General features: G+C 44.6%; 1 protein-coding gene across 2 annotated transcripts in view; it reads right to left on the bottom strand.

Annotated features, from left to right (window-relative positions):
• WWP2 (WW domain containing E3 ubiquitin protein ligase 2) overlaps nucleotides 1-15,339 on the bottom strand; it is a 141,097-nt gene that overhangs the window by 69,583 nt on the left and 56,175 nt on the right. For both annotated transcript variants that reach the window (XM_032424243.1, XM_032424244.1), the window contains exons 5-6: nucleotides 10,734-10,871; nucleotides 9,305-9,401 (exon numbers count right to left, since the gene is read on the bottom strand). In XM_032424243.1, coding sequence (XP_032280134.1) covers nucleotides 9,305-9,401; nucleotides 10,734-10,871 — 235 coding nt within the window. The remainder of the gene's footprint in view (nucleotides 1-9,304; nucleotides 9,402-10,733; nucleotides 10,872-15,339) is intronic.

Here is a 15,339-nt window from a genome sequence, read left to right as displayed (position 1 = left end):
ATTTCTAGGTATTTCTCTTGACTTCTCTCCATTCTACCACTGCCCAAGGCCAGTCATCAACTCCTATCTCACCAGTTCCTACAATGGTCCTCCTCTTAGTCCCTGGTTCTAATCTCAACCTCCACTGTGGCGGACATTCCCACCCTCTTCTATTCCACATGTCTCCCCCATTCTGTCCACTCGCTCAGGGGATGGAAGATTCTCAGATTCCCTTGCAGCTAAATTCTGGAAGTGATGCAGATTATACCAAGGGAAAGCTCTTGCAGGAGATTTGGAAAGCAGAAAGAAAGCAGAGACCATTCCTCTCGAGGCGCTGATGAGTGGAGGGGCTCTGGCAGACTCCATTCTTCACTGCGTGGACACCAGCCTCACATGGAAGGCAGCCGGAAGAGCAAGTGCAGTTTCCTGACATCTGGATCGCAGATGCAAGGCTATGACCTTGAAACTAAGGATGGGGAAGGTCACACTTCTGTTCCTCCAGCCCATACAAAGACTTCTGTAAACACCTAATTCCCCATATTAAATCCTTTCTGCTCAAAATACCTAGAGTGGTTTCTGCTTCCTGCAATGAACCCTAACTGATACAGCTTCAAATTTATCCATTCGATACATTCCTGGATAATTTATCACAAAAATAGCACATCATGCCCTTGCTCAAAATTCAGTGGTTCCCTAGCTCCAAAGAATAAAATCTAAAGTCCTCAGTAAAGCATAAAGGCCCATTATGAACTGGTCTTGCCTTCTTACCATCTCCTATAGCAGGGATCAGCAAACTCTATAAAGGCCAAAGAGCAAATATTTTAGGCTTTGCAGACCATCTGATCTCCATCACAACTACTTAACTCTGCCATTGCAGCATAAAAGAGGCCACAGACAATATGTAAATGAATGAGCATAGCTGTATTCAAATAAAATATTATTTACAAAAACAGGTGGTCAAGAGAATTAAGACAAGCCACAGACTAAGAGAAAATATTTGCAGAAGACATATCTGATGAAGGATTGTTACCCAAACATAAGAAGAACTCTTACAACTCAACATCAGAAAAGAAACCACCCAAGTAAAAAATAGGCCAAAGACCTGAACAGACACCTCACCAAAGAAGATACACAGGTGACAAATAAACCTATGAAAAGATGCTCCACAAAAGAGGAAGCCTCTTGCACTGTTGGTGGGAATGCAAACTGGTGCAGCCACTCTGGAAAATAGTATGGAGGTTCCTCAAAAAGTTAAAAATAGAACTACCTTATGACCCAGCAATTACACTTCTAGGTATTTACCCAAAGGATACAAAAATACAGATTTGAAGGGACGCATGCACCCCAATGTTCCCAATATTTATAGCAGCATTCTCAACAATAGCCAAACTATAGAAAGAGCCCAAATGTCCACTGACTGATTAATAAATACAGAAGATGGGTGTGTGTATGTGTGTATAAAAAAATGGAGTATCGGCCATCAAAAAAGAATGAAATCTTGCCATTTGCAATGACGTGGATGGAGCTAGAGTGTATTATGCTAAGTGAAATAAGTCAAAGACAAATACCGTATGATTTGACTCATATGTGGAATTTAAGAAATAAAACAGATGAACACAGTGGAAGGGGGAAAAAAGAGAGAGAGGGAAGCAAACCATAATGATAGAGAACAAACTGAGGGCTGATGGAAGGAGATGGTCGGGGCGGGTGGGGGATAGGTTAAATGGGTGACAGGTATTAAGGAGGGCATTTATTGTGATCAGCTCTGGGTGTTGTTTGTAAGTGATGAATCACTAAATTCTGTACCTGAAACCAATTTTACCATATATGTTAACTAACTAGAATTTAAATAAAAACTTGAAAAGAAAAAAAAAAGATGCTGCACATCGTATGTCATCAGGAAAATGTAAATTAAAACAGCAATGAGATACTACTACAAAGCTTTAAGAATGGCAAAAATCTAGAACACTGATAACACCAAATGCTGGTGTGGATACGGATCAACAGGAACTCTCATTCTTTGCTGGTGGGAATGCAAAATGGTGCAGCCACTTTGGAAGACAGCCTGGCAGTTTCTTACAAAACAAAACATACTCTTACCATATGCTCCAGCAATCACTCTCCTTGGTATTTACCTGAAGGAGTTGAAAACATGTCCGCAAAAAAAACCTGCACAGGGATGTTTATAGCAGCTTTATTCATGGTTGTCAAAACCTGGAAGGAATCAAGCCTGTGCTTCAGTAGGTGAATGGATGAATAAACTGTGGTACATCCAATGGAATTATTATTTAGCGCTAAAAAGAAATGAGCTCTCAAGCCATAAAGAGACATGAAGGAAGCCTAAATGTGTATTACTAAGTAAATGAAGCCAATCTGAGCTACGAACTTTGGTTTCAATTATATGACATTGTAGAAAAGGCAGTTTTTTGGAGACTATAAAAGAATCAGTGGTTGCAGGAGTTAAGGGGGAGAGAAAGATGAATGGGTAGGGCACAGAGGATTTTTAGGGCGGTGAAATTAATCTATATATAATCTAATAATAATCTAATCTATATTAATCTTATCCACCACTATAATGGTGGATAAGCATCATTATAAACTTGTCAAAACCCACAGAACATACAACACTGAGAGTGAACTGTAATGCAAACTACGGACTTTGGGGGACAATGGTGTATCAGTTGTTTAACAAATGTGCTATGCTAGCGCGTGATGTTGATAGCAGGGGAGACTGTGTATACGTGGGGGCAGGTTTGTGAGAAATCTCTGTACCTTCTGCTCAATTTTGCAGGGAACCTAACCCTGCTCTTTAAAAAAAAAAACCCAAAACCAAAATAAACAAACAGGTGGCATCCTGGAGCTGGCCTGTGAACCACAGTTTGCCATAGCTATCACCCAAATATCTTTCATAGGGACATTAGCAAGTGACTAGTATTTCCTCAAATATGCTAGGTTCTCTTTATTCTGCCTTGCCTTTGCCCATGCTGTACCCTCTTCCTGGAGTGACTTCCCTTACCCTGATGCCACTGGTCTGCAAACTCCTTTCAAAGTCCAGCTCAAACGTGGGAGGTCTTCCCCAAACCCCCCAGGTGGATTCAGGAACACTTCCCACTACCTTCCTCTTGCATGTGAAGTCACCACCGCTACACGGTCCATCGCGCTACACTGTCACTGTTGTATCGGTCTCCTACTAGATGCCACAGTCCTTGACGATGGGGACCATGGCTTTCCATCTTTTTGTCACCATGACCTACCTCAGAGCCTGGCATTCTTGTCTGTGGAATGAATATTGCCTTCAATTGCAGATATCTGCCTTACCTTCTCCTAGTTCCTGAAAACTTCTCAACCAGCTTTCTGGCATATACCACACCTCTCTAGGCTCACAGACAAGAAATGCCCAATAAATACCTACAAAATACACAGAGCTGAAGAGATAAGTGTATAATAATGTACAGTGCAGGATTTAATTAGTGCAAAATTAATAAATTAATTATAAATGAATGTGTAATTAATCTCCATGATTACTTTTCGATGCCTTGCTCTGACAACACAGTGAGGCTCCTGTCCATGGTCTCAATCCTCCCCCAAATAAACCAACTACTCAGGAAAGAGTCCATTGCAAGAAGGGACTGAGTCTTAGTTATTCCTAAAGGAATAAATGAATTACACTTCTTTCTCTTCTTCCTCCGTTCTCTTCCTCAGCAATCCTGAGGCTCTGCCCAGATTTGAAGGAGAAGCTGTTGGGTGGGAGGCTTGAATGAAAACCGTAAAGGTGTTCAATTGCGTTTCACGCTGACAGGGTGACATCTCTAAATAACTACAGTTTCCAATCAAGTAGCCTTTAGTCATCTCAACTGCAGGAGAGGCCAACAATGACTGAGAAAATGGCCCAGTGCCCAAAGGCTCAACTCCCGTCCTGTCCGCCCCTGTCCCCATTAGCTTTGCTTCCCAAACCCCTTGGCCCTCCTAGGACTCCCAGCAGTGTTCCCAGCAGACTCACGCCCCGTGGAGTTTATTTTTCTTTCCTTTCTGGGCTAGGCTGTCTGCAGACACAGCTGATGAGCTATTTAGAGCTCACCAGAGACCTTGGGGCTTTGTAAGTCCCCCAGACTTTACTCTTTTAAATCTTCAGAGGTCATTAATGCCAAGGCAAGAGAGTCAATAAATTTCATATGCTTTTATCAAAGCAGGACAAAAAGGAAAGAAGAAAGGAGGGTGGATGAAAACTCTATCATAAGAGGTTTTAAAACTTTTACATGTAAAGGAATCACAGGGGAGAGGTGCTTGGGTGGCTCAGTCGTTAAGCGTCTGCCTTCGGCTCAGGTCATGGTCCCAGGGTCCTGGGATCGAGCCCCGCATCGGGCTCCCTGCTCAGCGGGAAGCCTGCTTCTCCCTGTCCCACTCCCCCTGCTTGTGTTCCCTCTCTCGCTGTGTCTCTGTCAAATAAATAAATAAAAATATTAAAAAAAAAAAAAAACACAGAATCACAGGGGAGCGTGTTAAAACACGGGGTCTGCCCGACACTGGCCAGTACTCTCAGCTGACGATGGACGTGGGCAAATTCCAGGCCTCCATCCCCTCACACCAAACACAAAGAGGCACATAGATCCCTGGACATTCACATCTACACTTCCACAAAACAAACACATACACACACAACAAAGGAAAATTAATTGCTTAAGCTCCTTACAGTTTCTTCAACAGGACCACTTTCAGTCTTCAGGCCCATTAATGAAAAAATTCAATGCCTTCTTCCCTTTTTGTCTCCCCAGTTCCCTATAGAACTGTGGAAAATCTACGGGGATTCTCGACTGAGGAGCTAGTTGGTCAAGTCAGAAGGCATCTCAGGCTGTGCTTGGAGGAGCAGCATGGCTCGCAGACAGCCCTGAGGGTTTCAGCTGTGAGCTGGTTTCCCCTTCTCACCCCGATTTCACAGAACGGCTGGGAGGGGGAAAAAAAAAACTCACAGGTGTCGGGGCATCGGTGAAGTACGGAGGGACTCAGACACCCTGACTTCCTACTCTCCAGGCTCGAATTTCACACCCATTTCTAACCGAACAGTACCTCTGAAGACCGCTAGCAGTACCCGCGCGGATCCCCTCTGCCGGGTCCTTTCCCTCCACGGACGCCCCACTGGGGGTTTCTCTCATTCACCGCTCACTCCCTCCACTAGTCAGTTCCTGAGATACTGTACTGAACCCTCGCACAAGGGACAACGGTCTCTCTGCAAACTCTCTCTCCTCGGTCCTTCCCTCTGCACCCACAGATTTCTTCTCTCTCTGAACTGCCCGGAACGCTCATAGTTTTATTTGCCTCTTTCTTTTTTTTTTTTTTTAAGATTTTATTTATTTGACACAGAGAGAGCGACAGCAAGAGAGGGAACACGAGCAGGGGGAGTGGGAGAGGGAGAAGCAGGCTTCCCGCGTAACAGGGAGCCCGATGCGGGGCTCGATCCCAGGACCCTGGGATCATGACCTGAGCCGAAGGCAGACGCTTAATGACTGGGCCACCCAGGCGCCCCTATTTGCCTGTTTCATACAGATCTCACGCATCATGAAGGCTGTGAACTGGCTGTGGAAAGGGGAGGCCATGCTCCCCGCAAGCCGTGTGCAGTGTGCACACGGGACCAGGCACATATCAGATCTGCAAAACCTGAACCGACTGAGGCACTGTTCCCCAAGCCAGCCTTCAGTCCAGCCACATAAACTAAACACTGGGGGATTATTAAAGGGTGTGGTAGGTACTCCCTGTACCAACGAGCAAGCACTCTCCCGGGGGCTCCGTGACAGACCAGGCACTCCCCACCACTGCGCTGGAAGAAGGAACACTGGCTGAGGACGCCGGGCAGGATGACACGCTGACAGAATCCAGGGGGGCCCGCGTAATCGCGCCCACTCCAGTCAAATGCCAAACAGGGTCAGGCCAGGCCTCTCAGGCCACCAAGACTAGTGCTGTTTGGGCAAATTATCTGGCAGTGATCGGCTTTCATCGGGAACCCATTCCCCCAACTCCCAAACTAAATTCTCAAGCCTGAGGTTTCGAAGTGACAGGAGCACGACCCATGAGGCCGATGTGGAGCACTGACTTCGAATCACTGGCTACCGCTACATAGATCGATCAATGGGGAAGAAGGGAAATAAGTGGTTGTTATCAAGCCTGGAGAAATCCTAAGTTCTGACATCTGTCTGCCTCAATAGCAAATGACAGTCTCTCCAACCTAATACCATCGCTGTTCGGTTTTCTCAGGATGATAGAGGACACTTCTTCCTTCTTTATTGTGAAATATATCATGCAAACCAAAGAATATATTAAAGATATATTCGGTTCAAAGAAGATGAGTAAGATGAACACTCGAGGACCCACCCCCCACATTCACAGTGCTGGGAAATTTCTGTGTGCTTTTTCCTTGTTTTACCTACCTTCAGCCCCGCAATGATAACCACTCTATTGAACTCAGGGTTACTTATTCCCTTCCATTTTTTATGGTTTTACTACTTATGGAGGAATCCATAAAAAATATATATGGTTTATTTTGACATTTTTCAACTTTATATAAGTTACATCATACTGTGTTCCCCCACCCACCCCCTGTGGCCTGCTTCTCTTGTTCAACATTATGTTTCTGAGATTCCACCGTATCGATGCAACTATCATTCACCCATTTTTACTATGGGATGGTATTTCATTGTAAGACAATACAAGAATTTATATTTTCTTTACTCAACCAGACCCACTGACTGCATACTAATACGGTGTGTCTATAAATCAATTTATGCCACATGATAAAATAACTAGGGATGTTTCACACAATTATTCTTAAAGAGTGGGCACGATCCCACTGAAAGACAGAGCTTGGTGGTCTTATTCTGCAAGCAAATGGTCCCTTTACTGGACAACCTTGGGTAGATGAACCCCTAAATAAAACCCTTACATGGTTCCAGTTTGATAGCTTAATAAAGCAGGGGAAAGGAAAGTAAAAGACTGTTTGACATGGCAATCTTCACCTTCATGGACATGTCAGAGCATCTTTGATCATGGTGAATAGCACCCAAGTCCAAGAAAAACCTACCCCTCACATAGCAAAGGCTAAATATTTAGTCTAGGAGAAAGCAGGCAGAAGCCCATCCTCTACCCCAGGAAACCTAGGACAGCAGAGGATTGTCCTTGAATCCTGAAGGCTTGATTCATCACCCTGCTAATTACAGACCTTGATGCAAAAACATCAGCCAGGCCACACTTCCCAGGTTTGCAGGTGAGGAAGGGGGTACCACGGAGAGTCTCCAGAGCAAAGGCACCCCCTGCCACTATCCCTGAGCACTCCCAGGGTGCAAGGCTGACATAGCTCATCTCAGTTAATCCCAACAATGTCCTTGTGAGGCAGGTGATATCCCCATTTTGTATCTGAAAAACACTGAGGTGCCGAGAGGTTTAGTAACTTGTGCAGTATCACAGAGCAAGTAAATGACAGGCCAGGGTTCAATCTACTTTTTCTGCTTGTAAAGCCCCGTACCCTGATCCAGTCAACTACCCTGCTACCACCTGATCTTCAGTGCAGCAGCAATGGGGAAAGGGAGTTCTTAGGGACAAAGAAGACACTGCCTTCAGGTGATCCTTTCAAAAGTGTTTGCTACGGAATGTCAGCAGGCTCCATGCAAACAAAGAATAAATACTTAGATGGCAGAGGCCTGTGAAAACTCAGCGGCCATGCGTGGAAAATGCTACAGGAGCTAAGCAGACCAGGGAGGACTCCTACACTGCTCAAACTACTTGGAGGGCACTCTGCCCACCGATAGTTGACTAGCATCGAATGTCTACCATGGGTTATGGGCAAAGATGCATCCAATTTTCTGTTGAAGTCTGGTTGCTGCTTTACAAGACAACAATCCTCAATATAAACAACAACAAAGAAGGGCTCCTGGGACACGTGAGTTTCAAGATCTATTCACTAGAGAACTTCAGAGAGCAATAAGTAGGTCAAGAACTTAATTCCAAAGGTATTAAGAACTGGACTCTGCCTTCCAACCCCCAAATAAGTGACATCAGTTGCATATGACACAAACTTTCCAAGTCAGCTCGAAGACCAAGATGGCAGCTGCTAGTGCCAAAGCTAAGAAGGCATCATTCCCAGAGAGTGAAATGCTGAGGTGTTCTTCTCTGCCAGCTACTCACCACCAAAGAGATTCTGTTTCTCTAGCTCTGGGTGCCCCTCATGCCTCTGTTGACACAAAATTTGCCAATTATTCATTGGTCCTTACCCTGTGAGACTCGACTATTTATCCCAAGTTATAACTCATCTAGCAAGTCAAGGAAAAGAGTGAATGGTCTTCAGGGTGTGAGGCAACCCTCTGCAGAGGCTTGGAGAAAAGAGAACAGGGAAATGGCACCTTGCTTCTACTGACGCTACACACAAAAGATCCAAACATGCGATCCTCTCTTGCTCCTGACACCTGCCTGGCAAACCCTCAAAACCACCAAATCCAGAGAGGCTGACGGCTGTCGTTACAGGGATCATTCAAGATGCTGTGGGTATTGGCTGAAATCATACTGTGTTTCTCAAAGCATTATTCCCACTCCCTGGGATATGTTCAGGAAGATTTTTACTAGTTTTTTCACTTACTCTCCGCAGATAGTAACGATTTACAAACTATACTCATAAGATTCTTTTCCCTAAAATTTCCTTAAAATGTCTGGAGATTTTGTACACAGTGATAAATAATAAAATAAAAAAGTAAATAATTTTTAGAAGTCCCCAACTCCCTCCTCCCCATCTCTCTAATATGCCTGGGAATTCAGGTGGCTTGGAAATGAATTTGCACTGTTAACCCAGATGTAAGATGGGTATATCAATAAATAAAATTAAGTCATTCCTGATAGGTATAATAAGTATAATATAACTCAGACTCCAAGTGCAGGAGGTCTTAATCAGTACTCCAAAGGGAATCATGGATCACCTCCAGAAACAGAAATGCACAGACAGAAAATCTCACATACAAAGAACCATTGCTCTAAGCATTTCTGTGTATCCTAAAAGGATAACTCTGGTTGCTGCCCCCATAACATAAAACACCAGTTAAGTTCTGTTCAACAATCCCTCTTATCCAAATAACCAGCTTAGCCAGTCCCAATCTCTGACAAGGAACCCCTGACCCTTCTGAATATCCCAAATTCTATACTCCCCTCTGGACCTCCTTAACATAGTGAGTCAGTTGGAAATTTCCAACAGTTTCTAACATAAATTGTTCCTCGCCACCTCCCAACATGTTTTCAATAGCTCTGAGCACCCTCCTAGCTCCTGCTCATCCACAAGGCGGGGGGATTGTCTTACCGAGATCTCCCACCAAAGCAGTTTGTGCTGGGGGGCTGGTGTCGGTTCTCTGGAGCAACAGCTGTCCCGCTGGATTCTCTTGAAGGTGGCTGAGATCCTAAATAGGGAACCCATCACAAGAAAAGACAGAAACATTGAGAAGCTCAACCCTTGTTTGAGATGTGGCTCAGGAACGAAGTTCAGTCCGTGCATTCAAGTGACCCACCACAGAGGACCCTGGCAGTCTAGCAAGCTGCGGCCTCCAGCAGGAACAGAGAATAGGGATAGCCAGACGAGATTCAAGCGGGGTTCCAGAACAGAACCTATCTAAACTCCAGCTCCGGTGGATCTCGCTTCCTCGAAGAAACCTTCCCTGGCCCCCAATTTAAGTGAGATCCCCCTAAAGTATGAGAATCTCATATCACCCAGTACTTTTCCTTCATAGCTTTTGTCATGATTACAATTACATAATTATTTCTTCATTTATTTGTTTCACGTCTAACATCCCTGCCCCCACCAATTAAATCATGAGCTCCTAGGAGTAGAGACCATATGAATTTTGCCCCTGCCATCTGGCTAGCACCTGGTCCAAGATCTAGTATATACCAGGTGCTCAATTACAGATATACGTGCAGAATGAGTGAATAATGCATGTTTTCTCCATACACCAAAAGTACCCGAAGCACCACTCCGTCCAGGGAGGATTCTCAAGTCAAGCCCCATCCAATCACTGAGATTCCACCCAACTGCCCTTAAATCAGAATTCAAATTTCACTCCCTTGAAGCTACAGAAAGCCTGTTTGGGGCCTGGAAAGTGCCATAGTTACCTCACATTTAACGAGAAAAATTATGGAGAAGCCCAACCCATCTCAAACCTCAGACTTCATGAAATAATTTGCTGCTAGATCCAAAGGTGACTAATTTCAAACTAGATCAAAAGAAACAAACTGCCCTCATTCAGGACAGAGTGGGAGATACTCCAATTTCCCTGCTTCCGTCTGTATTTTGCTAGTGTGAATCTCTAAGACACACAGTCCCCTTTCCCAACCAATACCATTATATAAAAGACACCTTCAAGTTCCCCAGGAAGTGTAACTGTATTGGGAGGAAAAATGGGCCTAAGTAACATTTAATAAAGACATTTTATTTTCCAGAGTCCATGTGGGATGAAAAGATATTTTCTCTGCTCTCAAAGCAAAACAACAACACTCATATAAAGACTTGACGTTTATATTGGTCCTTTATCAGAAAGCTGTCCCTAAAAAATCATGTCACAGTTTTGATCATGCTAAGACTGCTAAGAGGAATCAGGGCTAGCTACGGGCCAGGGCTTGCTGAGTGGGACCCAAACCCAGGTACCTGGTCGAGAACCAAGCCCCGGGCACCTCCCCCGCCCCAGCCCTGCCCCACCCCATCCCGGCACAGCCCCGGGGAGCAGGGCGGCACTCACCGTCTGTCACGGCCCTGCCATTAGGCACGCTTCCCAGATCAACAGTTGGCCCGTCCAGGAAAATTGTCAGCTCACCGCCCGACACAACGCCGCCTTTGTTCTCTGTCTGCAGGTTCAGGGTCAGCTGCGTGTTCTCCACTGTTGAACAAGAAAAGCAACAGGGATGGACTAAAGCAAATGCACCCCAAGTTAAGATTCTGCGAGTTATCAGCCCTCACTTAACCTACTCTGGCATCCTTGCCAACATTTTTCTGCTGCTTCGCATCTGTCTTGTGGCGTGGAAGGAAGAATGGGAAGGAACAGGTCTAATTGTCATCACTGCTGTATTAGACTGGGGGGAAGGCTGCATTCTTGTTTTTCAAAATATGTTATATCTTTATAATTTCTACATGACCAATTTGTTTGCTTATACTTGCAGGACTGTGAGAAAACCCCAGAGATATTTGATGGCATAGAGAGGAAGCAGTGAGAAGCAGCATTCCCCCCCACCCATATAAAGAGTGGTGGCAAAAAAGAAGAGAAACAGGTCAGGAGACCCTGAGGAAATGTCATCAGGAGTCATCTCTAGATGAAGGATTACAGGGGCTTCTTCTCAGATTATCTGTATTTAAAAATAAACTGTTTTTAATTTTCGCTTCTGAAGATGTTTCACTTTGAAATAAGGAAAAATTTTTAAGCAATAAAAGTTCAGCAAAGGTAAGTCATCCCCACAATAGTCACATGGCACTGGGTTAGTCCCTGAGGAGAAAGCAGTCAACGAGGGGCTCTGCGACGGAGTTAAGAAGGCACCTCAGAGTGGCCTGGCCCCTAGAACACCAGGCAGTCAGTCCTGTGGGCGAGCAAGAAGACTCAGGAAACCACAGCAGCAAAACAGAACAAACTGACACGAGGCAGAAGCCCCAAGCCCTCTGTGGGCTGGAAACTGCTGCACACACGCCCCCCCAACCCTCACCACCAAGCCTGGCCACACAGAACGGCTTCCACCCAGTTAATGTTCAGGAGCTAAAACCTCCAGTTCAGGGTCATTCGGTAATGACCGAGAGAGCAGTGTTTATGAGGATTTCCAAACAGCACACGGCTCTTCCATGTCTTCCCACACCGTACAGAGCCAGGCTAGGAGAGAGCCACACGTTCCAACCTCCCTGCCCACCCACCACCCATCAAACCACCGCTTGATTCTATCTCTTAGTTGCTACTGTATTATTATAAGTTATCTCACTGGTTTTCTAGAATGAGGCAGCGTATGCGTAAGTCTCTCTTTAAGTACTTTCTAGAAACAACCTCCCCCAACTAAAAAAGCCAGCCCCAAATATAAGATACAGACACAATCCTTTAAGAACTAAGGAAAAGTCTGGATCAATTCAAGGATCTACTGTAATAATGTGGAAACCAGTTACCCTTTAGGTGTTCAAGTTCTCCTAAGCATCTCTACCTTCCCTTGCTCTCTCTTGCCTGTAATGGATCTCTCCAAATCCTTTTGAGTCTGTTGCTATTTTCAGGCAGTTTCACTCAGGGGCTTGGTGAGTTCCAAACATCTCTATAAAGTAATACTTGTAATCTGAAGGTGAGTTCCTTCAAAAGTCTAGTAGTCAGGAAAGAACTGAGGCCCTTTGACCACCCCCTTGTCAGCCATGCAAATGAGCCACCTAGGAAGGAGGGCCTCCAGCCCCAGTCTAGCCTTCAGATGACTGTGGTCCAGCCACTGTAGGGACTACAACCTCATGAGAGATCCCAGGCCAGATTTCCCAGCTAAGCCAGTCACAAATCCTGACCCACTGAAACCAGGAGATAATAAGTACTTATTATTATTGTTTAAAAGAGAAGTCAAGGGGTGTCTCCCTACTGTATTATGCGGAGATCCAGGGCCTAAGTCCCCAGCAGGTAGTAGAGCACAGAGGTTCAGGATGGGCACCAGCCAGGCAGACTGGGTTCAAATCTCAGTTCTACTACTTAGTAGCTACAGCATTATGCAAATTACCTAACATGAGCCTCAGTCTCCCCACATGGAAAACAGGAGCAATAAGAACACATTTTTCAGGGGGCACTTGTAAAGAATGAAGCAGCCCCCAGGGGACTCCTAATAACTTGTCATTTTTATTATCTCCCTGTTGACTTTCCTGTTTTTAGGCTGAAAAGTCCTGATTTTTCTTAGTTGAATTTGTTCATTGCAAACATGCACTTCTCTTGACCTTTTGGAGGCTTTTCTGGGTTGCAGCAACAAACGCCAAAACGTCTTCCAAGGTGAGCTACCTAACCATCCCAAGGACAAATCATCTTCTCATCTTGTTTCCAGGACACTTCCTAAAGATGCCCTGCCTTCTGAACTCAGAAATGTGCTGGGATGAGCATTCCAGAAGGATTCCTTGATTCCTTTCTTGGTGTCTCAAAGGCCATTATTTTACAAATGGAGTGTGGGCATGGCTTTCCCTACTTTCTGGAGGGAAGATAATGTTCAAGAGGAAGGTAGGGGAGTCCCAGGCCCCTTGTTGCTTATTTCAAACTCCTGACGGTCACACTGCTGTGGTCCTCTGACAGAAGCCATACGCATAACTTGAATTTTTCTCTACATGGTCTCATCTCAAGGTTCTAACTTAGTTCTTCTCTCTACCCATTAATCACATCCAATAGAGTCATTATATACTTATAGGCTCAGAAGTTACCTTGCAATACCTTGAGATATATTTTACCTTCAAAAAAAGCCAGAGAGGGGCAACATCTTTCATCTTTAAACAAAACTTTTGAGACCATAATTCCTCCATTGTTCCATTTACTAAAAAAAGAGAGAGTCAGAGAGACCTCTGACCATCACCGTCATAACCAAGTGGTCAAACGAAGTATTCCTAAGAGCGAGACAACCTGACACACACACACTTCCTGATGTGATGCAGCATGAAGTACGCACATCACTTTTAAAGTCTTCTTGCTAAAAGCATTGAGCCTGAATCCAATTAAGCCGCTAAATCTCCTTCCCAATTTATTACATGAAATAAGGGGACAGAGAAACAAATTCAACGATACCATGAGGAAGCAATCAGACAAATCCAGAATACAGGACATCTATACAGTAACTGTCCTGGGCTCTTTAAAAAAACAATGTCATTAAATATATTTCTTTTCTTAAAAAAGTGGGGCAAGAAGGTGACTCTTCTAGATTTGAACAAACATAACCACCAAATACCATGCAGTGTTTTACTAAACATTAGTTTGAAAAAAATATTCTTGGGGTGGGGCGCCTGAGTGCACAGTCGGTTGAGTGTCCAACTCTTAGTTTCAGCTTGGGTCATGATCTCAGGGTCAGGAGATGGAGCCCAGTGTTGGGCTTCACGCTAAGCACAGAGTCTGCTTAAGCCTCTCTCCCTCTCTCTCTGCCCCTCCCCCAACACTCTCCCTCTCTCTCCAATCAATAAAATCTTTAAAAAAAATATTCTTGGGGCAAGTGGAGAAATTTACATCCAGACTAGATATTAAATGATGTCTGAAATGACTGTTAATTTTCTTAGATTCAATCAGAACCTATGGTTTTACATATGAATGTTCTTATTCTTGGGAGATGCAAGAAGCTTAGGATGATATCCACAATCCCTGAATGGTTTTATAGGAGAATAAGCTGAAATTTTTAGGAAGGAAGTGTCAAGTTATCTGCAATTTACCTTCAAATGGTTCAGGGAAAAAAAGCACATGCCCACAGTCTCACACAGATAAAACAAATGCAGCAAAATGATAACAAGTGTTGGGTCTAGGTAGAGGGCATGTGGGTGTTCACTGTATTCCTCTTTCCATTCTCTTGTCTGTTTGAAAATTTCATAATAAAAAGTTGGAAAAGGGCTTTTTTAAATTGGCAAGGCTATTAAAAAATTAAACCTCTGAGAACAGAACACCCCATTATTCTCTTTGAAAAAATTACCTGAGCCAGGGGAGCCCTACAATGCATAATGGGACTAAAGAAACCATTAGCTGAGTGAGTGACAGACTTGAGCATACAGGGGAGGCTGAAAGGAGTAAGTGTGGCTGGAAAACATACACTGGAAGCTTAGCTATAAATAGCAGCCTGAGCCACTTCACCTCTGGGGCCCTCGGGTTTCACTACAGCCACGCTGACAACCCTACAAAGGGCCTTTCTCTTGCACCATGTCTTCCTACTGCCTTTTGAGGCATTGCTCAAACACCAAGAAACTGCTGGAAAAAAGGGCACAGTAAGTCGACTGCCATAACCAGAATCAGATTGCGCCGAGGAAGCGCACCAGTTACTCGCAGCTTCGTTACCCCCCACCTCTGCCACGGTCATGCCATCCCCGTTTGTGTAGTGAGCACCTACTAGTTGAGTCACTGAGATTTAACAGCAACCAAACAGACAAAAGTCATATGCCTGGGTGTTCCTATTCTAGGTGGGGGAAACAGACAATAAGCAGTTTTTTTTTAAGACAATTGCATCATCTGTTCGAAGGTGGCAAGGGCAGGAGAAACAAATGAAGCGAGGAAAGCAGAGGGTGAGTGCTAGAGGCGGGAGGAGGATTTGTGGTAGTAAGAAAGGCTTGCTGGGGAGGTGACAACTGAGCAGAGACTGAAAGAAGGAGGGGGCAGGGGAAGCCATTTAGGTTCTGGGGGA

This window comes from Phoca vitulina, unplaced genomic scaffold, assembly GCF_004348235.1.
Source record: "Phoca vitulina isolate PV1807 unplaced genomic scaffold, GSC_HSeal_1.0 scaffold30, whole genome shotgun sequence".
Lineage (NCBI taxonomy): Eukaryota > Metazoa > Chordata > Mammalia > Carnivora > Phocidae > Phoca > Phoca vitulina.
This window is presented reverse-complemented; position numbering and strand designations above follow the sequence as displayed.